Source organism: Elephantulus edwardii, unplaced genomic scaffold, assembly GCF_000299155.1.
Source record: "Elephantulus edwardii isolate Elephantulus edwardi_28Jun2011 unplaced genomic scaffold, EleEdw1.0 scaffold00062, whole genome shotgun sequence".
Classification (NCBI taxonomy): domain Eukaryota; kingdom Metazoa; phylum Chordata; class Mammalia; order Macroscelidea; family Macroscelididae; genus Elephantulus; species Elephantulus edwardii.
This window is the reverse complement of record NW_006399812.1, coordinates 3,321,297-3,348,122: the sequence shown is the minus strand read 5'-3', so window position 1 is coordinate 3,348,122 and position 26,826 is coordinate 3,321,297. Positions and strand designations below refer to the sequence as shown.

The 26,826-nt window shown below is 38.5% G+C and overlaps 1 protein-coding gene across 1 annotated transcript in view; it reads left to right on the top strand.

Moving 5' to 3' along the window:
• RNF149 (ring finger protein 149) overlaps nucleotides 1-23,812 on the top strand; it is a 37,895-nt gene extending 14,083 nt beyond the window's left edge. The window contains exons 2-7 of the mRNA XM_006887802.1: nucleotides 6,597-6,847; nucleotides 7,707-7,775; nucleotides 12,956-13,038; nucleotides 15,271-15,367; nucleotides 19,777-19,975; nucleotides 23,769-23,812. Coding sequence (XP_006887864.1) covers nucleotides 6,597-6,847; nucleotides 7,707-7,775; nucleotides 12,956-13,038; nucleotides 15,271-15,367; nucleotides 19,777-19,975; nucleotides 23,769-23,812 — 743 coding nt within the window. The remainder of the gene's footprint in view (nucleotides 1-6,596; nucleotides 6,848-7,706; nucleotides 7,776-12,955; nucleotides 13,039-15,270; nucleotides 15,368-19,776; nucleotides 19,976-23,768) is intronic.
• Nucleotides 23,813-26,826: the final 3,014 nt, after the last annotated feature.

Sequence of the window (26,826 nt, the reverse complement as noted above, 5' to 3'; positions counted from 1 at the left end):
CATCAGGATTAGAGGAAGACTCATCAACAACCTGCGTTATTCAGATGACACAACTCTGCTTGCTAAAACTTGAGGCAGATCTGGAGTGCTTGCTGCAGAATGTCAAGGACTGCAGCCTTCAGTATGGATTGAAGTTCACTAAACATCAAGAAAACAAAGATTCTCACCACTGGGCCGATTAGCAGCATTATTATAGACAGTGAAGAGATTGAGATTATTAACAGCTTTAGTTTGCTTGGCTCCACAATCAACACTCTGGGTACCAGCAACCAGGAAATTGGAAGATAAATTGCATTGGCAAAGTCTACTGTCACGGACATCTCCAGAGTACTGAAGAGTAGTGATGTCAGTCTGGAGATGAAGGTGCTGTGGTGCTGGAGAAGAGTAATATACCATGGACTGCCAGGAGAACAAGCAGGTTCAACCTGGAGAGGGTAAAACCAGGTTGCTCCTTAGAGGCCAGGATTCAGAGGTTTTGTCTGACATACTTTGGGCAAGTTGTAAGGAGGGACCAGTCTTTGGAGGGGGACGTGAAGGACAGCGCAAGAGAGGCTTGTCAGAGACTGTAAGGTTGGTACAGTGTAGAACAGGTTTCAGGGCTGTTGTAGGTAGGGTTGCTATGAGTCATAAGCGACTTGACAGCACATAACATAATTAAACCCTGAGGATATGGCAGTGAACAAGATCTCTTTCACATATATTTTAGTCACTAGCCAAACTGGACTAGTCACCATCCTGAATATGTGTTTTATGATGCTTCTTTGACCTGAAAACCTCTTCCTTATTTACTTGGTAAACTTTTCTTGTCCTTCAGGATGTAACCCAGTAGCCACCTTCCTGGGAAGAGTTGCTTCTTACCCCACATGGAAACTACCTCCTCACTTCTGTAACTCTCAATTACTCCACTTAATAAATAGGGCACAGTCCAAAAGAGGCTATCTCTTAAGTCCATTATATAGATGCAGAAACATTTGCAAAATGATTTGGTTCACTCAGACACAGAACCTAGTTCTGTCTGACTCTGCAACCGTGATCTTTCTGATCCAGCTGTGCTGTGTATCTCTGGTGGAGAGGAGACAGGGTCGGGACACTGCCTTGGAGCTGAGTGATCAGACTTCAGCACTGCTTTCTCCTGATGCTGTGTGGCAGTGGGCAAGCTCCTTCACCTTTCTGAGCCCTCAACTTAAGGTGATAATACATCTTCAGATGAAGTGTATACGTGAAAGCTTGCAAGCTATTTTCCTCTATCTTAGTCAGAAATTTTATGTAGCTATCTATAATCAGCATAAAGACAAGGTTGTTTTCTGTACAGACGCTTTTAACTGGGCAATGAATGCAAAGATGCTTATTATACAATTCTTTCTACTTTCATATGTTTCTGAAAATTTCCACAAAAACACGTTTGTTTAAAATGCTTTTAACTTGTAAAGTGTCGTGTAATTATAGTATAATTATAACCATTGTATAACTATTGTACTTGTTTTTACACTTGTCTTTCTTAGCTACTAGATGTTTATTTTATTGAAGGCAGGAAATGCCTCACTTGTTAGTGATGTCTCTCCTTGTTAGTGATGTCTCTCCTCAGTGATGTCTCTTAATACTCCAGAAACAACAGTTTTTGATAAGTGATACTCGGAGACCTTGGACCATGGAATCAGCTTCTAGTTGGGGGTCATTGTAGAAGGGTGCCCTTCTGGTATTTCAGTAACTAAATTCTGATGGCTGAGGCCCATAGTGGATTTGTTGCAGGTTGGATTTCTCTCTACAATAGAATCATGTTATAAGGTGGTTTTAGTGTAATACAATATAACATTCTTTATGTATTTTTAAAAGTTATTTTCTGGATTGATAATAAATGTACATGGTACAGAATTTGTACTGTGCAAAGCCAGTAGTCTGTTCCCCATCCCCATCCCCTATCTTTGTTCTTCAGCTGCCCAGTTCCTCTCCCTTCTCACAGTGAGGGGTCTCACTTTCTGGTGTGTCCTTCCAGAGATAGTCTGTGTAGATAAGAGTTGTTATGTGTTGGCAAGTTGGAACTGTCTCATAGCTGACTCTCCAGCAGTTTTCCAGAGGCTGTAAAGCGCATAAGGGGAGGTGGCCCATCTTTTCCCCTCAGAACAGCTGGTGGATTTTGAACTACCTGTAGCACAACTTCATATCCACTAGGCCACCAGAATTAATGAGTAGATACTGCTTTGTTTTATGATAGTAAGCTATCCACCTGTGCAGTTTTGCATGTTACTTTTTTCTTCTCTTTTATCTTTATTGTTTTATGTAAGCACTTAACAAGAGCTCCTGCCTAAAACTGTGTACATAGGCTATAATTTACATAGCTATTATCAAAGAGCTCTATTGGCCTAGTCGATGGAGAGTTGTGCTGCCAACCTAAAGGTGGGTGGTTTGACTCCACCATCTGTTCTGATGAAGAAAGATCAGAGTCGGGTTGCAACTTGACAGCAATGAGTTCTGGGTTTTTAAACTTAATGTTTTCTTATTGGACAATATTTAAATTGTGATAACAAAAGAAAATATAGGAATGCATATCTTCTTATCTACTTTAGTTGTACATAATGTGTCTGTGCAGTTAAGTTACTAAGTGCAGAATTGGTTGTGTGAAAGAGATTTACAGTTTTGCTGATCTTGACAACTATAACTTTCCACATGAATTGTAATAATTCACTTCCCAAGCAGAGTGTAAGAGTGCTAGTTTATGCTGATTTTTTTCCGATAAAATATTATAATGTCATGACATCAAATCACTTTGCTTCCTTTCTTTTTAAAGAAACGCTCAGGTGAGTTTTAATTTCAAAGGTTTTTCCGTGGTATATTCTTCTGTTCCTGTCTTTCAGAACTGGTTTTATTTTTATTTTTTTTTTATTTTTTTATGTATCTCTGAATGATGTCAGGCGCTGTTGTGCTGGCTTCAGCTAATGGTGATAGAGTTTATAAAATGTTTTTGTTTGCCAGTCTAATAGATAAAGTGATTTTCTTTACCTCCTTGATTTTCATGTATTTAAAATCCATTTGTTGGGGAATGATCGCTGCAGCACTTTGAACACTGCCAGATCTTGTACCATCCTCACAGCCGCTCCTGTTCTGAAGCCCCTGGCTGCTTGCTGCATTAATCCACTTTGCTGAAGGTTTTTGTCTTTTTTGTTGACGCTCTACCAAGCATGATGTCTCTCACCTTGGACTTTTTCCTCCTGATAACATGCCCAGAGTATGTGAAATGAAGTCTCACCGTCCTTTCTGTCACATTTGGGGACTCTCACTGTTTCCGATGTTTTCCTAATGCTGTTGCACGCCCTCAGCAAGGAGGGTTGACATAGGGGCTGCAGCAGTGGACCCCAGCACAGTAGAGACTGAGGACTGGGCAGGATTGAGCAGTGTGTGTTCTGGTGTCGCTATGTGTTGGAGCCGCCTTGGTCACACCCTAGCAACAGCTGGTATAGTGTAAACATTTTTATTTGCACTAAGAAACAAAGTCATTCTGGAGACTCGAAGGCACAGAAGGAGCTCTGGTGGCCTAGTGGGTGAGAAGTTGTTATTGCCAACCTAAAGGCAGATGATTCAAGTCCACGGGCTGGGATTTACAGCCTCTGAAAAGCTGCCAGGGGGTAACTATGAATCTCTTCTGACTCGGTGGCACCGAATTGTTTTTGAAACAAAGTCATCTATGGCATTTATTCACTGTATTGCAGGATATGCTTTATTGTGGTGGTCTCGAACCTAACCTGCACTGTCCCTGAGGTGTTCTTGGATTCCCAAGAGGCAGGCCAAGAAGGTTGTCATGCTGTTAAGTTGGTTCTAACACATAGGGACGCAATGTATGAAAGAACGAAACCCTACCCAATCCTCAACATCCTCAGCAATCTCTCTTGTGCTGAAACGTGCCAGCCCATCTTGTTGAGAATCTACAATTCTGTTACAGGCTCTACTTTTCTAAGCATGATGTCCTTCTCCAGGGAATGATCCCTCTTTATAACGTGCTCAGTGTAGGTAGGACAGAGGGCAACCGTGCCTACTCCTACAGACCCACCCTCACAGTCTGCTGTGTTTAAGGCCATTTGTTGTGTTCACGTCATCCATCTATGCCATTGAAGAACTTCCTCTTTTTACCCCCTCTGTCCTCCAGGTATTAGTCCCTTCAGATAACATACCCCAAAACTCACTATCTTTGCTTCTGTGTAGCATTTTGGCTTTACTTCTTTCAAGACAGACTTGTTTTGTTCTTGTAGCAGTCTGTAGTAGATTCAGTATACTTTGCCAACAGCACAGTTCAAAGGCATCAGCTCTTTTTTGGCTTTCCTTCCTTCCTGTCCAACTTTCACTTTCTTATGAGGTGAGTGAAAATACCAGACATGGGGTGTGGTGTGGGGTGTGTGTGTGGGTGTGGGTGTGGGCGTTTGTCTTAGTCCTCAGGGTAATGTCCTTGTTCTTTGACATTTTAATGGATCCATGTAAATGAAATCCCTGATGGTTTCAGTCTTTTTTCTGTATTATGTTTGTTGGCCAAATTGTAGAGTGAAGATGCTTGTTTATGTTGAGATAGATTTCATACAGAAGGGCTTTGATCTTCATTCAGTAAGTGCCTCAAGTCTTCCTTGTTTTCAGTCAGAATAATTGTGTGGTCTGTACAGCACAGCTTGTTAATGAGTCCTCCTTTAATCCTAATGCAGCATTCTTGTTCTTATGCTTCAGCTTCTCAGATTATATCCTCAGCATACAGGTTAAGTAAGTATGGGGGAGGATACAACCTTGACTCATACGTTTTCTGACTTTAAATCATGCAGTTGCCCCTTGTTCTATTTGAATGACTGTTTCTTGTTATATGTACAGGTTCTGCATGAACAAAATTAAGTATTGTGGAATTTACAATGTAATCCATAATTTGTTGTGATTGGATGTTGTCATATAGTTAGTAAAGCACAGATAAACATCTTTCTGGTAGTCTCTGCATTTAGCTAAGGTCCCAGGTGATGCTCCCTTTGTTCCATGCCCTCTTCCACATCTGGTTGAATTTCTGGTAGCGCTCTGTTGTTTTGCAGAGCTGGATGACAGGGGTTTGTTGTGTGTGCTGCTCCAGCCACTTTTGGATTCTCACCAACAAGATTTTACTGCAGTGTGATAATAATGAAATTGTTTCATAATTTCTGCATGCTATTGGATCACTTTTCAGTGTTCTTCTTTATGTATTTGGCCACCAGAACTAATTTCATTAAACTCACTGTTGTCAAGTTGATGCTGACTGATTTCTGATATCCTAAGTCTTAGCAGAGCAGGTTGTGTTTCTCTCTCCCAGAGTGGCTCAGGCTGCTGACCTCTCAGTTGTAGCAGGTACTTAACCTCCAATGCCATTACTGTAGTTCTTTAATTATTTTAACCTAGAGACTAATCCAGGTATTACTGATTAAGAAGTTTCAGTGTGGAGTTTTGTGGTTTGTTTTTTTTTTTTCTTCTTTCCTGTTCATTCTTGCATATTTTCCCCTAAAGTAAACTTTAGTAGCACTTAAGTGTTTGTTTTAATTCTAGTTGTAAAATTATTTTATCTTACATTTTCGTCTTGTTTGTTTATGCCTTCAGAGTGGCAGTAATTATTATGGATCATAGTAATTCCTACATCGCCTATTTTATTTTTATGAGCATGCTGTTAAATATTCATAAATGGAATTACCTGGAGATTTATTTTGGGGTTTTTTATTATCATTTTGTCTAGTTTTGATTCTTAGAAACAATTTAAACCCCCCCTTGTGTTTTTATTGTGAAATATTGACATTTTTTCATCAAAGATTTTGTGTAGCATTCACATGTGAAATTTAGAGGTGCTTTTTGTTTTTTGTTGTGGTGTTATTGTTTTGTTTTGTTTTAAGGAAAGTAGACTAGTTTTTTTTGTTTTTTTAAAATTCTTGTGTGTGTGTGTGTGTGTGTGTGTGTACCATCAAATAGGATCTGACTAGTACAGGAGATTGTTCCTCCTTCTCCAGCAAACATCTGGTGGATTCGAACTGCACGCCTCTGGGAGTGCAGTGCAGCTTCTTGTCACTAGGCCATGAGAGCGCCCTAAAAATAGACTAGTTCTTAATGAATTTTTTTTTTAAGTCATTGTTTAAGAGGGTGAGACCCGGCTGCTCCTTGGAGGCAAGGATTTCTGAGGCTTCGTCTGACATACTTTGGACATGTTGCAAGGAGGGACCAGTACTTGGAGAGGGAAAACATCATGCTTGGGAGGGTGGAGGGACGGCGCAGGAGAGGAAGACCATCGATGAGATGGATTGATTCAGAGGTGGGGGTAATGAGGGTAGGTGTGTAAGAGACTATGAAATTGGCTGAGGATAGAGCAGGGTTCAAGGCTGTTGTACATAGGGTCACTGTGAGTTGCAAGCAAGTCAGTAGTATGTAACAACAACAAGGGGAAGGAAATAACTTTTTTTCCCCCTTTCTCACCTGGAATCCATTTTGTTAACTTCTGTTTTCTTGGGATAGTAAGCAAATTATCAAAGTGTTCAAGTGTATATGGGTAGATGGAGATAGTATACTTGAACTTGCTATATTTTTTATATTCTTTTTGTTTATTTCTTTACACTCTCCTACAGGAACAGGAAATATAGTGGTAATTATGGTTAGCTACCTCAAAGGAAGAGAACTTTTGGATCTGGTACAAAAAGGAATTCCAGTAAAAATGACCATAAGGATTGGCACCCGTCACGTCCAGGAGTACATCAGCGGTCAGTCTGTGGTGTTTGTGGCCATTGCTTTCATCACCATGATGATTATCTCATTAGCCTGGCTCATATTTTATTACATACAGCGTTTCCTATATACTGGCTCACAATTTGGAAGTCAGGTAATGGTAACTTTTTAAAAGATAATTTGTAAATATTTCCTCTATGTACATTAGTTGATATATATTTTAGTGTCTTTCAAATTACTTCTCATGTATAATATTTATGGAATTATTATTTGTTTTAGAATAACTTTAAAGTTGAAATATATTGAATTTTCTGATTTTTAGGAAATTGTCTATCTTTAAATCTGGATCATTTTCCTGCATGTTTGGCTCCTGCAGATACACTTTGTCCTTTTCCAGACATAAAGGGATGACAGAAAGACATGAGCTAGCGTGCACCTGTCCCTCTGTCCCCCTGGTTCCCTGACTAGGCCTGAAGGCGAGGAACAGAGTGGAAGGGACTTCTCTGTCTCCACTGAGGAGCAACTTTCAAAGCTTATCTACAGAGAGACCCTGTCTCAGTGACAGCAAAGAGGAGGGCGTTTGAAGAGCCAGAGATTTCCAAAGGCAGGCCTTTTGGATTTTTAAACTTAGCACTCTAGTCCTGAGAAGCTGATCGCCCTGGTTCTAGGCAGTAGTTCATAATTTCTGGGTCATCTCTCGCCTGACCTCCAGGAAGAGCTCTTTGCTTTTAGGGATGCCAGTAGTGTCTGAGTCCCAACCTCAGTTTATTAGTATCTTGCTATTTAAAGATAAGGTTTGGTACCTTCAGACACAAAATGGAAAGTAAATATCCTTTTTCAAATAAGTTACATATGGTTTTTCTGAACTTAAGGCTTAGATGGTATAGTTTTATTTTTCATGTAAACATTTAATGTTACTTTAAACATTTTCTTCACTATGTTCTTGTGGTTGACTTTTAAAGAATAGTAGTTTAACTTAAAATTTTAAATAATAACTTTTTTTCTTACTCAAGAGCCATAGAAAAGAAACTAAGAAAGTTATTGGCCAGCTTCCACTTCATACTGTAAAGCGTGGAGAAAAGGTAATGTTTTCATGAGGTTGTGTTTTGTTTTGTTTTGTTTTTTCTGAAGGAGGCATGCATTTATATGTTTAAGAAATCTTTCCAGTTTGAATTTAAGTAAATTACATTCAAATTTAGTCCTTTAGTCACACCAGCTGCATTTCACAGCACAGCTATTTCCATTACTAGAGAAAATTTGATATATTGATGTCTATCCCATACATTCCTGGTAACTTTAAGTTCTTTTCTGTAAAATTTGAATCTAAACATTCATTCTCTGATTCATTTAATTACTGGGAGAAAAAAAACCCAAAAGGATTTGTGGAGGAAGAGAGAAAGGTATTTTTAAAACAAAAGAAATATTTTGCCATGGTCGGTCTGAGACGTAAAGTTGAAAATCATAACAATTCAGAGCATTTTGAATAGGATGAACTCTGAATCTAGATCCTTGGATACTTAAAAGGTCATTTTGTTAGCAATAGGAAAACTGTTGCTATTTGCATTTATTCTATTGGCAGTCCATATTCTGTGCTATCTAGTGTTAACAGGGTAGACTTGTAGTTAGTTAAGTGAAAGCTCAGTTGTTTTGATTTTTATCTCACTGTGTTGAGATATAATGTGGCCCAATCTCCAGGTACTGTGCCCCTAACATAAGTATCAGTACATCAAAAGCTTGTGTTGGTATTTATCTCTTACTTTGACCTACTTAAAGGATAAAACAAAAATAGTATTCATTATATTATAGACTTTTTAATTTTATGAGCTTTAGAATCTAGTATTAGTGGTTACTGGGATATATTTACTCTTAAGATAACTTGTATTGTTGCTTAACATTTGTTCCGAAAGGAAAATTATATTAAATAACAAACCCAGTGAGTTAGTAAATAAAAAACAATTCTTTCTTGCAAGAATAGCCAAGATGGAGAATACACGTGACATCAAAACACAGTGACAAGGAAAGCAGGCACTATAAATACTCTGTATCTAACATTATGAAGCATCTAAATGAAACAGGATATTCTAGAAATAAGGGAACAGTCAAGTTATCCACAGAAATGTTGAAAATCTGAAAAAGTCAATATAATGAAAACGATTTGTCTGTTAAAAACAAAACACTTCAAGCTCACTACAGTGAAATACGTAAAACCTTTAGGTCAAATGATTTCTGTGCTTCTGTGTCATACAAAGTTAGGATCATTCTCAGTTTGTTTTATAGAGTTAGCTAAATTCTTACTAATTCTTAATCAAAACTTGAAAAAGTAGAAATAAGGAATCTGAACCAGTGTTGTTGTTATGTGCCTTCAAGTCAACTACAACCCATAGCAACCCAGTGCACAGTAGCTCTGAACCCTGCTCTGTCCTCAGTCTGTCTGTCTCTGACACACCTGGCTCTCATTAGCCCAGTTATTGTGTTAGTCCCTCTCATCTGGGATCTTCTTCTGTACTGACCTTCTACCCTTCCAAGCATGATATCCTTCTCCAGAAACATACCTCCTGCCAACATGCCCAAAGTAGGTGAGACTGAGTCAAAATCCTTGCCTTCGGAAAGCAGCATGGCTTTACCCTCACCAAGACAGACCTGTTGATTCTCTTGGCAGTCCATGTCATGCTCAGTAGTCTTCACCAGCACTACAACACAAAGGCATCAATTCTTCTGTTTTCCTTGGTCATTGTCCAGCTCTCTGATGCAGAGTGTAATTGCAAAGACCTTGGTCTGGGTCAGGCACACCTTAGTCTCTAGAGCTACATCCTTGCTTTTCAGCACTCAGGAGAGGTCTCTGACAGCAGATTTACCTAGTGCAATTTGATTTCCTGACTGCTGGTGCCAAGAATGTTGATTGTGGCCCCAAATAAGCTGAAATTGTTAGCAATATCAATTTCTTCTCCATTTATCATGATGTTACCAATTGGCCCAGTGGTGAGAATCAGTGTTTTCTTGATGTTGAGCTTCAGTCCATATTGCAAACTACAGTCTTTGATCCTCCTCAGTTTCAGCAAGTAAGGTTGTGTTATCAGTATAACATAGGATGTTCATGAGTCTTCCTCCAATCCTGATGCCACATTCCTCCTTATAAAGTCCAGCCTCTTGAATGATCTATTCTCTATACAGATTGAAAAGGTATGGACACAGGACACATCACTGATGCACTCCTTTTCTGAGTTTGGACCATACAGTATTTCCTTGCTCAGTTTTGACACCTGCCGCCTCATCCAAGTATAGGTTTTACATGAGCATGGTCAAATTCTCTGCCCATTCTTCTCAAGGTTAGTCACAATTTGCTATGAACCACACAGTCAGATGTCTTTGTATAGTTGATAAAGCACAGATAGACATTCCTCTGGTACTCTTTGCACTTGGCCAAGATCCAGTGTTGCTAGGGGCCATCTAATCAGCTGCAATTCTGGTCATAGTGACCCTGTGAACAACAAATCTGAACCTTGACCTTCTCTTCACCATCTTTGTAATCTCCGATAAGCTTATTCATGCCTGTTATTATAGTCACTGTGTCCATCTTGTTGAGAGTCTTCCTCTCTTTCTCCAAACCTTCACCTTTCGCAGCATGGTGTCTTTGAGAAAGACTTGCTCTCCCTGACCACCTGCCCCAGGTATGCGAGATGAACTTCCACCATCCTTCTCTCAAGGGAGCTTCCTCCGAAACAGACTTGTTTGTGGTTTAAAGGCATAATTTTACTCTCCTTACCAGGAAGTTTCAGTCCTTAAATATAAGAAGCACATTCATATGTATAATTTACTGAAAGGAGAGTCTCTGAGAACATGAGTCAATTTCTATTGTTATCCTGTAAATATGCAGTGGGATCTCTGGTGGAATAGGCTGTAGAGGGTTGCACTGCTGACCTGAAGCTGGGCGCTTTTTTCACCATCTAAATCTGCCAGCCGCGTGTTGTTTGCGTAAATCTACATATTAGATATTATTTTTTCTCATTTTTACTTATTCTTAAAATAATTTTTCTTGTGGCTCACAGTAATAAGTTGTGAATCATTAGGGATTTAAAAAATCATTGCATCATGTATACATGGCATATAATATCTTACTTTAGATGCAAGGGATTATTTAAAATATTGCTTGTCAAGTTCATTTTAATCTAGTCATTGATAACAATATACACTATTCATGGCCAAATATAGGAAAAGCAATGAAAGTAGGACCCTTAGTAAAGTGGAGACATGCCAGAGGAGGAAAACATTAACAAAGGAAAAGGGTAAGACGTCATGGTCACAAGTGGGAAACTTTTGGAACTTGAAAAAAGAAGACAGTCTTGTTGAGTTTTGACTCATGGATTTCACTGTATATTTTAGCAGTTATTTCTATTCCAGTTATTTCCCCCAGGATGCATAATCTATGCTGTATACTTTCACTCAGATCACAGTAAGAAGTTTGCAGCCTAAACCTATGTGAACATTTTCACTGTTAGACCTGTACTATCATTGGTGATCACCAATTGAAATGTTAACATGAAATTTATTTTATAAATAAATAATACATGTTGTGTACCATCAAGTCAGAACTGACTCATAACTGACCCTCCTGGCAGGTTTCAGAGTCAGTTAATTGCAAGGGAGGAAATTGCTCATTCTTCTCCCTCTAGAGCAGCTGGTGGCCTTGAACTGCCCACCTTCAGGATTGCAGCACAGCTTCTTGCCAGTAGAACACCAGCCACTCCTTACTCTATGTTTTAAAATTATTACATAAGGACAGTGTGGTCTATTCCAAAAAATTAACTTGATCGAGTTCCAGCCACACGCAAACTCTGAGAGAACTTGATTGGCTTGTCTAGAGTCAGGTGGCCTTTCTGTCCTCACCTGCCTTGTTGACGTTGGCGGTGCTGGTGTTAGGGCTGTTGCTGTGACCGTGCCCTGTTCTGTGCCACTCCCATGATTTCTGCCTTGCTCAAGCCCATTGTTCTGTTCACTGTGTCAGTCCATCTCATCATTGTTGATGGGCTTCCTCTCTTTCTCTCACCCTTCACCTTTCTCAGCACAATGTCTTTGTCCTAGGACTAGGCCCTCTTGACAGCATGCCCAGAGTGTATGTATGAGAGAGAATTTCACCATCCTTAACTACCTCTAAAGAGCAGCCAGTTGCACTTCAAAGACAGATTTGTTTGTTCCATTGTCTGTCTGCTCTGAGTCACTGAGGGAATCTGGTGACTTGGTGGTAAGGAATTGCACTACCAAGCCAAAGGCACAAAGTTCAAATCCACCAGCTGCTCCACAGGAGAAAGGTCTCTTTCTGTGTGATTTACTGCCTCTGAAAATACAGGGTCAGCTGTGGGTCAGTTCCAACTGGACAGTACACAACAACATTCATGGGATACTCAGTATTCTTCACCAGCGTCACAATTCAAAAGCATCAGTTCTTCTTCATCCATCCTTAGGCCTTAAGCAATTGAAAATGCTGTGACTTCTCAAGGGCATCTTAGTTGTTAGACTGACATATTGCTCTTTAGCACTTTGGGCAGGCCCCTTGGCAGCGGATTTTCCTCAAAGCAAAAAACACCTTTTGATTTTTTGACAGCTGCTACCATAGGTATTGATTGTGGACCCAAGTAAAATGAAATCCGTTGTTGATAAGACTTAATTGGTCGACAAAAGGGCACCCAAAAAAGTAGGAAACGAGAAACCAAAATTACTCTGAAGTGGTTTCTTGGATAGATTCTTATTAGTTAAACTTTTGTCTTGAGGCTGTTTAAAATTTTTTTTCACAGTATGATAGATGAAAGGAGATAGGTTGATGTCTAACTCTCAGTACTGATTAGAGTAAATCTTTGCATTTAGTCATGTGTCTTTTTCATTTGCAAATTAAGAGCTTACTGAATATTCGTTCTCTTTATAGTATAAGTTTTAGATTTGGAAAGAACTTACATGGTAAGACAAACATTTTCTTTTCTACAATTCTTAAAACATGAACACTAGTAAACTTTCACCCCAGCTACAATAAAAACAAAACGAAAGCCCATTAATAGTCCAATACATAAACATTGTTCAGTTCAGATTAAGTGGATATGAAATTTTTCATTTTAACCAGCTCATTTAGTGTTGTTGATTTTAAAAAGCCTACTTCAATTATCTATGTTCAGTTTGAGATTCTATCAGTATAGAATGGGATTCATAAATTTTTTTTACTCACAACGTATAGTATGTTAGTTTTATGTAGTAAACCCTTTTTTTCTTTTTACAGGGAATTGATATTGATGCTGAAAATTGTGCTGTGTGTATTGAAAATTTTAAAGCAAAGGATATTGTCAGAATTCTACCATGCAAGTATGTTCTTTTCACCTCTTAAGAACTTTTAATGGCATTAGAAAATTACCTGCCAAGATTAAGGTTTTTGACAAGAGTTATATTTCTTGTATGATAAGATCTTACTGCTCTGTGATCATCTTTACCTTTAGGAAAGAAGCTTGGATTTAATATTGTCTTCAAGGCTTTGGTACTGTATTGCTTAAAAACAGTTTGACCTGTTACCTGTTCTGGCTTTTGGTCCCATTAACTAGAGACATTATTAGAACTTCATTGTCTGTTTAGTAATGCAATAAAGCAAGCTGTGTTAGGAACAAGGAAACTGAACCATGAAAGACTCAGAGAAGAGTGCTTGAAGTGACCCTCATGGAGTAGGTTAGGGAGGGCAGTGGCTTGCTGTGTGCCCACATTTATATTCTCTTTGGGATTGTGTAAAGCACATCATTTTGCTTTCATTATAGTGAAAAGTCTTCACTCAAACAGGAAGTTTTGATTCCATTTTAATGTTAGGATACTTGGTTAATAAATAACTTTTTAGATTTGCTTTACTAGTAGGAGGACTGACTTTGTGTACAGAAATTATAATGTGCATCAAGGCTTTGATCAGTTGTAATACCTCACACCTGTTAAAATCAAGTCACAAGTTAATATATAGTGCTTTTAAAATACATACATATTTCATATATATATGAAAATACCTGCATATATACATATGTATTATATGCAGGTCCCTTATCAGAATAGCAGTTTAAAATAAAGAAGTTTCTTGAATACAAGGAACTTGCCTAAGTATACAGAAATTTATATGAGGTTGGTGGTGTAGATATTTAATGAATTAGAATCAGTATTTCTTAGAAGATTTTTTTTAAAAATTTTTACTCTAGACTGACTTAGGGTTAGTTTTTCTGACTTGGAAATGACGCTGTTGTTATGTATCATTAAAGTAAAAACTGACTCATAGCTGATCTTCTAGCAAGTTTTCATAGGCAGTCAGTTGTGTGGGAGGGAGTTGCCCATCTTCTCCCTTGGAGCGATTAAGGGATTCAAACTGTGTGCCTTTGTGTTGGCAGTGCAGCTTCCTACATAGAAGGCTGTGTATGTGAGGCAAATTTACTCTTACAGCATTAGGTAATATCCTAATGATTGAGTCAGAGTGCACTTGACTTCAGCATTAGTGTATATGTAGGTTACTTGTCTGTGGGTTACTCTTAAGCATTAGTGTGTGTGTGTGTGTGTATATATATATATATATATATATGTTACTTATCTGTAAGTATGTTTCCTGGTTCTTATAGTTTGGTTTTTATTTTCTCTAGAACTTTTTTTGAGGACTTTGTTGTATAAACTCAATAAAGCTAAGAAGTTTCTTTGTTGTTTTGGAAAGTTTTTTTCTTTGGGGTGAATTTTCTGTCTGTAAACAGAAAGTTCAGAAGATAAGCTATGTTTCATAATAAAGTATTATTTTTAACTAGATGTTAGATTTTTGTTTGAATGTATACATTTAAAATAATAATAATGATAGCATACAATTATTTAGTATTTGCTGTATGCCTGATATAGTTGGGAGCACAAGTTTTTACTCTTTGGAACAGCCCTCTCCTATAGGCACTGTTATCCCATATCTAGTGTGAGCAAAAATTGAGGGCAGAGAACTAAGTAGTTCAGAGTTACACAGCTGTCCTACAACAGAGCTGACATTGGAGCCCCATTTGTCTGACTGATCAAATCCTTATTGTCTTCACCCTTTGTCATGCATAGAAAACATAGTTTCTATTACGTTGGAGGAAAACTTAGCCAACAAAGATGAAATCACTCAATGGATGTCTTTTTCAGATTTCAAAAATGATAAGTGCTTATTGCAGACAATTTTAAAGGTATTTAAGAGAGAAAATAAGTACTTTTTGAGCCTGCCACCTAAAGTTGACTTAATATTTTATTGTATTTCCATTTGAATCCTTTTAAGGACACATACAAAGATACTATAAGGTTATTTATGCCATATTTGTTCCCAGAATGGTTTCAACTAACTTTGAAGGTTAATCCTTCCATAAACCATGTAACATCTGTAGAGGGAAAAGAAAATTTTCTTTAAGTGCCAGTTTCTGTTTAATGTGAAAAATGGAAATCATTACTTAGGGTAGTTATTTAGAAATGAATGTTGATTTTATTTTTTGTTAATTTGATGAGAGGATTAGTTGATAGAATGTTTTATCTTTTTAAGATATAAAAATAATACATACTTAATTTTTTTAGGCATATTTTTCATAGAACATGCATTGACCCATGGCTTTTGGATCACCGAACTTGTCCAATGTGTAAACTTGATGTCATCAAAGCCCTGGGATATTGGGTTTGTTACATTTTTGCTTCTATTCAATTGCTGCCCCATGAGTTTCTTATTGACCAGAGTCAAGAGAGTGAGGAATGCACTAAAATGCTCCTTCTAACATGTGGGTCTTGGGAGAGTTCCTTTTTATTAACAACAGATTCTTAAAGGCATTCCAAAGAGTGCATGAACTAAGCCTTTGATAGTAGATACATACAGTAGGATGTGTCTCAGAGAGTTTGTAATTACTTGTAGAGAAGTACATTTCGGCATGCTACCCAGAAAAATGTGCATGTGCTCATCAGCTCTGTATGCACAAATGATGATGTTAAGAATGGATAGGGTCTGGTATATTCTCCGGGTCAAGGTCTGTGTTTTATATATTAGGCACTTTCTAATTAAGGAAAAATGAAAGATGAGATACTGACAACCTGTGCTGAATGCCTTATATACATTTATTGCGTTTAACTCTCAAAACGACTGCATGAGCAAGAAACTGTTAACTATTGTTAATTTGCTAAAAACAAAAAAGCCCCAGCAAACCGTTTTAAGCTTAGAGAAACTTAGTAACTTGCCTACGTCACACACTAGTTGACAAAGAACCAGCTTTGAGGCAAAAGTTTGCTTAACTACTGCATCACCAGAAAGGAAGAAGTTTTTCTCAGTTCTTTATGTTATTTTATTGTTTTGAGACACTCATGCAAACTGAGTATCTCAAAATATCTTCGATTAAATAACGAACAGTTCTGAAGTAAAGATCTTTGAAAAAAAGATAATTTAAATATTAAGTCTGAAGGGGCCCTGGTGATAACAATGATTGAAGGGGCTCAGTTTGCTTCCAGAAGGTTAGTGATTCAAACCCAGCAGCCTCTCTGAGGGGAAAAATATAGGACAGTGCTTCCATAATGATTTACAATCTTGGAAAGCCAGTGGGAAGTCCTGCTGTGTCGTGTAGCATCACTAACTGTCAGAACCAACTCCACAACAGCGAGGTAGCCTTTAGTTATCGTATCATTAAGCAACAAGTCCCGAAGGCAGGCAGTTATTACCCAGAACTGCAAGTCTGTCTGAAATGTCGTCTCATCTTGTAGCTTAGCGTATCTTCAAAAGATCCATGAGACTACTCCCTTAATAACCACTGTAATTTTCTGTGAATTATATGTTTTCAAGTGTGAATTCCAGAAGGTCCTACCTGTAAGCATGCGTGAGAGGAGCAAGGTCAGCATTCAAGAACGGCGCTGTGTGGCCTCACCCAACTCTGATGATGGGCAGAGTTGGTTTTTTTTTCCCTCTCTCTCTTCTGGAACTCCTAAATTTTTATGTATTCCTTGTTTTAAATAATTACAGTTTTATTTAACATGATGTCATAGGCTTGACTCATCCCCTCCTTGCTCCAGGGGCTAAAATAGAGAATGAGCCTTTGTGAGTGGTATATTTAAGTTAAATAAGGTGAGTATTCTTGCAAAGCTTTAGAACTTCCTCTCTTTATTAGGTATATACTCTGAACACATGTTGTTGTTGTTGTTAAGTGCCATCATATTGAGCACAACTCATAGCAACTCTGAACCAAAGACCTGAACACTGTAACTATTATCATTTCTTTAAGTTCATAGAGTTTCCAGAGGCATGTTGTTTAGGAAGTAGTTGCCACTCCTGCTTCTAAGCCTGTGCCAATCTGGGAGCTCCACCAAACACTGTCTGCCATGGGCAACCAAAGTGGCATTTGACACACCAGCGGGCACAGCGTTCAGCATCCATCACAGCAACCGAAAGTTACCTCAGTACAGCAAATGGACAGACTAGTGCTGTACCAGTTAGAAGAAGGTTTGCCACAAACACACCAGGCCCAGGCCCAACTGACTTTTTAATAGAAAGGCCTACCCACCAGGTACTGATTGGCCCTAAACAAGAAGAGGCTTTCAGCCCACAGCTCATTCTTAGCTAAATCCAGCAAATCCAGGCAGCCCACCCTCAACCAAAACAGGAGAACCCACCTTCCAGAATCTAACCGCTCCACACACAGCCTCCAGGTTGGTGCCTCTGAACACATACTAATTATTTTCTGCATTACTCAGTAATTTTAAACCTGCCTTTCATTTCTAGAAAGAGAACACTTGGCAGTAAGCATTTCACTGACCTGACCACCAAGATGATTCCTCATGAGTTTTGTTTGTAGAAGTACAGCCACATTCTTTTTTCATTTCCTAAAAATCAGGGTTCTTTGTTTTAATAAAATTATTCATTTATTAAAATACTCATTTCAGAAGAGCTAGTTTATCCACAGAAAGTCTTGCTTTCTTATTTTTTTAAGAATGAAAACCTACATCAACTTTAAAATCAAGCTAAGAATTAGCTTGTCTTTTGTTATTATTTGCTTTTCTTGTGTTGGTGGTTCTTGTTGTGTATCATGGAGTTCAGCCAACCCCTGGCTGATGTTCATTGTGTTGTTAGAGAGAGTGAATCGCAGGGGAGGCAACTGCTCATCTTTCCTCCTTGGAGCAGCTGGTGGATTTGAACCAACATGCCTTTGGGTAGCAAAACAACTCCTCAGCATTTGAGTTCAGAGTTGGGGAAGCCAGCTCTCAGGCGAGTCTCTCTCCCTTGGACTGGGAAGAAGACTTTGGTCTCTCTGAGCATCTGTTGTGGCCCATCCTTCTTCGCCCATCTCTGCTGCTTTCATGTACTTGTTTAATCCCTTATATTAAGAGATGATTAAAACAAAGCCTACATTTTTCCTATCACATTAACAAAGTCAGTCATTTGTTATAGGGATTATAGCAACAAACATAAAAGTTGGAATTTACAGTCTTTCCCCCCCCCCAAAAAAAATTTAAGAATTAATTTTTAAAATTGAAAGACAAATTTCCTCTTGAGTTGGTGGCTCTTCCTGATTTGGACATTAGGGGGGCCTGTGACTTTGTTCTTCATATACTAGTTAGTCCCTATGATTGAGGGTAGCTAGAAAGTTCCCAGCAATCCTTCTGGCCGACTCTGTGTTCATTTATAATCACTTTCCTCTGTTCAGCAAGCATTTATTAGAGAAATGCCATCCACTCTAGTGATAACAGACGTGATGTTTGCTCTGATTGCTAGGGTGGGGCGCTCGGTACTGTGGAGAGGCCGTCCATACAGAATGTACCATGGACTGCCAAGAAAACAAATAGATTCATCCTAGAGAGGGTTAAACCAGGCTGCTCCTTGGAGGCAAGGATTCTGGGGCTTCGCCTGACATACTTTGGACATGTTGTAAGGAGAGACAGGTCTTTGGAGAGGGACATCATGCTGGGCAGAGTGGAGGGACAGCGCAGGAGGGCAAGACCCTCTGTGAGGTGGATTGATTCAGTGACTGGGGTAATCAGGATGGGTGTGTTGGAGGCAATGAGATTGGCACAGGATAGAGCAGGGTTTAGGGCTGTTGTACATAGGGTCGCTATGAGTCGCAAGCGACTCGACGGCACATAACAACAACAGTTTGAAGTGCTGTGAGGGTGCAGGAAGAAGAGCAGTCTGCTCTGCCAGGTGGACGCAGAGAAGATGGCTTGGCTGTTACTGGGCCCCGGCTTGCAGTGACCCTTGGGTTTCAGTACAGAGCTGCCTCGTGGCTGATTGTTCAGAAGCAGATCACCAGCCTTTAATTTCAAAATGTTCTGGGTTGACTCCACCTTCTAGCCTTTTGGTTGGCCTTTTGGCTGACCCTATCAGCTGTCTGTACGACCCAGGGCCTGCTGGGAACATACAGAGAGGAAGAGGCCTGAGAAGAGGCCTTTGACATAGACCTTGAAGGATCTCTCAGAAAGATGTTTGTTGCAAACCGAAGTGTGGGGTGTGGCGATAAACCTGCAGAACAGATTTTGACTCAACAGTACTTACTGTCTCTAAACTATAACAATAAGGAGCCACACTGGTTTACACTACCTGTAATGCAGCATGTAGACACATGCCAACCCAGAGGTTGGTGGTTTGAACCCAACTGCTGCTCGCAGGAGAAGGATGTGGCAGTCTGCTTCTGTAAAGGTTACAGCCCTTTGTATGCAAAACCAATACAGAATAATGTTGAAACCAGTGGAAAAAAAAATTTTCTTTTAAATGAGGTTATTACAGCTTGGGAAACCTGTAGATTAACTCTGCTCTTGCCTTTTCAGTTGAAATTTACTTGAAAGCAGATACAGAAGGGCAGGAAAGTGCCTGTAACCAATAAATACAGTAATACTTGCCTGTCAATAAATACAAGTGACACTGATTTTATTAAGGAAAAAATGAGTTTTAGAAAAGTGTTTAGATTTTAGTAGCTTATTTATTGAGAAGTAATCATTTGCTGATGCTACTCTGAAGTGTGATAAACACCTGTAAAAGTTAATCTTTTGAATAAATTATGCAGAATAAGGTAACAGCTGAAGCCCTGTTAAGAGGAATGTTTGTTTCTAATCTTCAAGGGAGAGCCTGAAGGTGGGCAGGAGATACCTGCTCCGGATTCTACCCCTGCAAGTGTTTCAGCCACAAACCTGAGCATCACCTTACAAGGGGAAGACAGGAGTGATGGGAGCAGCTTACCCTCATCTTCTTCTGATGAATCTGTCCCTCATTGCAATGCCAGCTTTAAAGACGACGCAGGTGAAGACACAGCACTATTGGGTGCGTAGTTTGCAGCTTATATAACACTAATGTTATGAAAGAGAACTAATACAATAGAAAGACAAAAGCATAAAAAATAAAAACCTTTGATGTACATTTTTTATGTACATTTTGATAAATGTTTTTCAAATGTAAATGTGTGTGTGTGTGTGTGTGTGGTATGTATATGATTTTAAAGGAAGCAGGCAGAGCACCATTATGTGCTGTTGTGTAACCTAACTTTTCCACATAATACATGAAACTCTTGGTATGAACAAAACCATACATCATTTTTTAAGCTACATTGTAATACATTTTTAATTTACTGAAACTTATGTAACCCATACCCTGTTGAACTTTTGGGGTTTCCCCTTTTATTTATAACACTTTTGAGACCATTGTGTTACATGTCTACCACTTGGCTAAGTGCTTTCTGCTTGTATATGTGCTATACTTGCTTTTCTTACTTCTCTTCTGAATTCCCTGTTTCCTCATTGGCTTGATTTTCCATGGAGATACTTTTTTTTAATTTTGGTGTACCCTAGAATTGGATCTGACTGGTTGCCCCTCCTTCTCCAGCAGACCATTTGGTGAATTTGAACTGCACACCTTCGGGATTGCAGTGCAGCTTCTTGCTACTAGGCCACCAGAGTTCCCCGAGATACTACATTTTTAATGTTAAAAATATTATTTATCGTGTTAGATTTTTCCTCTCCACTTTTTCAAATGTATTTTGACAGAAAGAAAGAAGGGTTGGTTGGGGTTTCTTCCCTTTTGAGATTCCTGATTTATTCATGATTCTGTCTTTGACCTCATACCCACTTAGGAAGGCCTGTGACGCTGTGCACACTTGGGATTTAGGTTTGTTAACCCTGAGCTGGAGCTGTTGCCATTGCACCTAATAACAACCTAGGAAGGATTACAGATACTGAGCTGTACTGTGCTGCATAGGGGATCTGGGGGTGTATCCCATAGGAAGTTGTGCTCCTAGCCCAAAGGCTCTGTGGGAGAAAGGTGGGCCATCTCCTCCCATGTGGTTTGAAGCCCCTGAAAATCCATTGAAGGGTCAGGTGTGTAGAGTCGGTGCCAACTCTACAGCAGTGAGTTCTGCTGGTATCGGCGGTTCTGTAAATCCTTATTCATATAGTTTAGGGTATGACACAAGGATCTAATGTAGTATTTTTTTTATTTAACTTTTAACTTCACTCACACCATTCACTGGCATTGAGTTGGTGACCCTCAGCCTCCATTAGGTTTCTGAGACTGTAAGTCATGAAAGAAAGGAAAGCTGCCTGTCTTTGTCCTAAGGAGCTACGAATAGATATGAATCATTAGAGTTAGCAGAACAATTCGATACAGACTATACCAGCTTACTGTCCTAAAAATTGTTTGAAAGCCACTGCCATCAATGTAGTTTCTAACAAACAGAGAGACCTGCTAACGTTTTTGAGGCTGCAGATCTGTGCAGGAGGTGACTGCTCCCCTCTCTCCTGCAGAGCATCTGGTGGGTTTGAATTGCCAGCCTCCTGGTTAGCACAGCACACGGTGCACTACAGCACCAGAGCTCTTTCTAACACCGTTTGTTATCCTCAGGTCGACTGGCTCACAGCTGACCGACCCTTCAGCATGTTTCCATCAGCAGTAAACCGCACAAGGGAGATTGCCCACTTTTTCTCACGGAGCAGCTGCTGGACTCCAACAGGGCACCTTTGGGTTGGCAGCATGGTTCCTTACCATGAAGCCATTGCCAGTGTCCTTGGTTCTCAGCACCATATCTAAGGTTTTATTGTCAGGTTCAGGGTTACAAAGATTTTTCTTCCGTTTCTGCACGTTTTATGTCCTTGATTCATTGTTTTATTTGAAAAATACCCATTTGTCCTGCTACCATTTGTTGAAGAGACTATTCCCCCCACTGAATGGTTTCAACAAATGGCAATTTGTTGAAAATCAGTTGGCCATTGACATGGGTTTTGCACTCTCGGTGCCATTCCATTGCTCTTCATGAATACCCTTTTGCTAGTACCACCCTGTTTTGACTATAGTTTTGCATTCAGAGGTATGAATCATCCAGCTTCACTATTCTTTTTCAGGATTTCCTTACCTGTTAAAGACCACTAATAATTCCATAAATATTTGAGGATTAGCTTCCCTTTTTTTTTGCCAAAAAATGCTGGAATTTTGGTAGAGAGAACATTTAAATTTCTGTGGATTGCTTTGGGTAGTACTGATATTTAATAATAGTAAGTCTTTTAGTCCATGATCACAGCATGTCTTATTCATTATTAAAGTGTTTTTATGTTCTGCAGCTTTCAATACACAAGTCTTTCATCTCTTTCATTAAATTTATTCTAAGCTCTTTTTTTCAGTTGCTGTTACAAAAAAATTGTTTTTATAATTGATTTTTTGATGGTTTATTGGTCATGTATAGAAATGCAATTCAGTTTTGCACGTTGATTTGTATCCTGCAGTTCTGATAAATGCTACGATTGTGTGTATTCTTTGGGGTTTTATATATAGTGAGCGAGCTCTGGTGGCCTCGTGGTAGGTAAGTAGCTGCGCTGCTAACTGCAGTGCACATGGTTTGAACCTACCAGCTGCTCTATGGGAAGAAGATAGGCCAGCTGTCATCCTTATGATTTATGGCCTCTGAAAACCCACCAGAGGCTGAGCTGTTAGTTTCAACTTGATCAACAACATAAAGAGGATCATGTATATCCTCTTATCCGTAAAGCGTAAAAATTTTCTTAAAACATTTTACAGTCTTTAAGCTTTCCCTCTCACACTTTTTTGAGGGGCAGGACACATTGTGACCTTTGTGAGAGCAGGCACCCGTTGTGATCTTGCTGTTGATCATAGGAAGATAGCTTCTAGGCTTTTACTGTTGAGTATAATATTAGCAGTTGATACTTTTTAATACTCCTTAGGATACTGAAGAAAGAAGCCCTGATGGGGAAGTGCATAACATGTAGGGCTCTTAACCAGAGGTCAGTAATTCAGATCCATCAGTTACTGTGAGAAAGAAAAATGGGCATCTCCTGTTACAAAGATCTACAACCTTGGAAACAGTGGAGGGTCACCACAAGCTGGAATTGATTCGACGGCAGGATATTAACATGTTGAAGGATTTCCCTTCTAAGTTTGTTGGGGTTTTTGGTTGGTGTTTTGGGTTGGTTTTTGTGTGTGTGTTCTTTTTTTCTCCATGAAAAAGGATGTTGGCTCCTTGTCACATGGTTTCTTCCTAGAGTCTGTGATTTGGTTGTTTCTTTGTCTTTATTCTGTTAATGTGGTGTACTGTATTGGTGTATTTTTTTTATGTTGAACCACTTTTGCATTCCTGGAATAGATTCTGCTTGGTTACTGTGTATACTGATAAAATGCTGTTGGATATAGTTTGCTAATGCTTTGTTGAGAATTACTTGTTTTTCTTCTAAGAACTATTCCATTACCGAAAGTCAGACTGCATCCTTTTTGGTAGCAACATGCCTATCAGATATATTCCTTAGGTTGGAGGAATACCAGAAAACCACATACACCCTTAATTTGCATTGTATTAGCATATGGTTCCTTTCCTGTACTCTTGTTAAGTTATAATGGTGAGTAAAGCCAACAGTGTATGTGAGGCAGTTGTGTATATACTTTTCCTTGGGAACCATTTGGAGAAAGGATTGTATTTTTATCATGTACATTTTATTTCATTCTTACTGTAATCTGTTTCTTGAATTTCAGTCACCACCTGAGTGCCTGTGTTTGTGTAAATGAAATTCACAATGTGCTGGCTGATTGACATGGGTGACTCTCCCTTGCTTTGTTGTAGAGATGGGCAGGAGTGATCTTCAGCGTGGAGGACCAGTCTCCTAGGGCACACACCCAGGAGTGGCAGCCAGCACCACGGACATGGCTCCAGCCTGCAACTAAAGGACATTTTAATTTTTTACTTTAGCACATAGTTTGTATATTTGAAAGTAATGTACATTCTTTTACCTTTCAGATTGTAGCTTGGTACACAAAAGGGCTAAGATATTTTATTCTTAAGTAGACTTTATAAATAGTCTTCTATTTACCTACTAAAATAGATTATGTATAATAAGCAATATTATACTGTGTGAGACTCCTACAAAGGAGGTGATAGGGAAGCACACTAATACAAAAAACAGGTGGTGTTTCTAAACTTTAGAAATAGCTACTGTGCTACTGTACAAAACAAAATCAGTTCTATTTCTTGAGGATGTTCTTAGGATAAAGCACATTTATTTTAGACTAGTTGACATGAAAGTGTATAATTCAATAATTGATCAGAGGAGTTTTCCCTGGAGGAAAACCTTTTTAAAAAAAAAAATCTTTGAACTTGTAAGCAAGATGATATATAATTTTCTTGCACACTTGTATTATATATAGAGATTTCAAAGCCAGAAAACACCTTTTCATTGTGTTTTCTATTTGAAATTAATAAGAAAAGCACTAGATGACTTTAAGATTTGCATTTTCCCATTTTATTATCTTATTTCTTGTGACACTTTGATAGTGAGAGGAAGTTGGCACTTTTTAACTTTCACCCCATTACAAGTAAAAGAATTCTGTATTTCAGAAAAGCATTAAGTTCTTTGTTGTTTTGTAGCAGTAGGCATACTGTTTTCTTAAAAAATGATGTATGTATGCTATTGGTTCCAACGGTAATTTAAAATTAAATGAGTTGCTAAAAAAATGTTGCTTCTTGTTGTTGGAACAAATAAACAACTCATTTTGTGTAATAGTTTTTAAGCAAACGACTAATGTGACCTTCCTTGACTTTTTCCCCTTTCGTTTTCTCATTTGTTTTTAACTGTTCATTAAAGGAATAGACTAAAGTGCAGTGCTCTGTAAGTTTTATAAATTACTAAATAATCGCCCCCCAACACCGCCCCCCTTTGATCTTCTATTGTTATGAGGCAGTTATTTTACAGAGCATGAAATTCTTAATTCTAAACTAGTTACTGTGTGTATCTTACATTTAATTTTGATGCAAAATGTAAAATTTTTTTGCATATAAAATACTTAGAATTATGGAGAATTTAGTCTTAGAGCTATACCTCACATATGAGGTCTTATATAGCTTATTTTCAAGCTATATACTGTATTTTTATTGTATATTTTACAATAGTTTGATAGCGAAAGTAAACCAAGTGATTTTGACCAACATAAGCTGAGGCCAAATGCAACATGAAGGGCTCTTAAAATATAAAGTTCTTACTCAGGAGCCCTTGTTTTGTGTTAACAGACAGCTTTCAAAATAGGTTTCCAGAACAGCTGTTTTCTTTGAAATCGATGTGAATAGGAAAATGTCTTTGATTCTCTACCAAATAGTTTGTATTGTCAGAAACATGACAAGAGAAGGTTGCTTTAATTCATAGTTCTTTCCAATACCCAAAATCTGACTCATTTAAAAAATTAGGACAAGTTGAGTTATATTTGTAATTACAGAAATATGACTTCCTCATTAGTAGCTTTCAAATAGACCTTTCCTTAAATTCAGAAGTTTGAAAACTACGTTAAGAAATCAGAAGCCATCAGGATAATCTCATCCTGGAAACAGTTTAGCAAGAGGAGATAAATATTCTCAAAAAGTCTCCTTCAATGGTACTTTAAGATAGAAATATGCATGATAAAGAAGGGTCAAATATATTAGCCTTTTCCTTGAAAGGAAAACAACTTAAGACGCTGTGGGGAATGTAGATGAATAGAGTAGCGAATCAGACCAATACCATATAGTTGGTTTATTTAAATTGTAATAATTCTCCTTCTAACAAATGTCATGGGAGTAGTTTGTTCACAAGTAACTGTAGAAACAGTTTTGAGGTTTTTTTTGTTTGTTGGGTTGGTGTTTTTTTTGTTTGTTTTAAAAATTACAGGCATCATTTTGAAAGAGGACATTTATGCATGCATCTGAAGCCCTTTTAGGGTCACTGCCTGCCTCCTGCCCCAGTGTCATCTGGACTGGTGTCTTCTGGGTTTCCTATCAGAAAGCCACTGAAGGTCCAGAGAAGTAAATGCACGGCCTCACTGCACAGGTGATAACTGTTTTTCACACTCTGTCTTAGAGATCTTTGTTGTCCACAGCCTTTCTGGAAAGGTTCTTCTCACACCTACTGAGGAATGATGACAATGAAAGGCCGAATTGCAGTGTATCCATAAGCAGTTGGCTCTCTCTGGATACACGATGACAAAATCTCCTGAAGCGAACCACTGGTCTGACCTCAGTAATGTCAGAGAAACCAAAGCTCAAAGACTGATAAAATCATAACAAAAGGAATAATAATAATAAGCCTTTATGACTAGGTCTGTTGCAGGATTCCTGGGTAGCCCACCAATTAAGCATCCAAAAACACTTAGAAGCTTAGTATAAGCTTCTTTTAGACCCTTAGTTTAAACTCAGGGATGTTGCTAGTTTTCTATTACCACAAATGTGCTTACTTGAAAAGCCACCTTAAGTTTCTCCAGCTAATTTGTTTCTATTACCACAAATGTGCTTACTTGAAAAGCCACCTTAAGTTTCTCCAGCTAATTTGTTTAAAAACACTTGTATAAAAGTGAAATATCTGTATATTCACCAGTTATGTAGCTGCCCTTTTTCTGTAGAATTAAATATATAGATAACAATACACAAGAAATTGTGTATTTGCATTTACATTCATTTAAAATAAGGAGGCAATCTGTTTTACTTAGTAAATTGTAGGCTTATAGGTCAGTAAGGAACCTAGGGGAACTTGGGCTTTCTGTGTGCTTAGGCTGCTAAACTTGACAACCTTTTATAAGTAGACGGTTGTTGTTATATACCAACCCATAGCTTACTCTACAGTGGGTTTTCAGAGGCATTAAATCACAAGGGGGAGAGGACT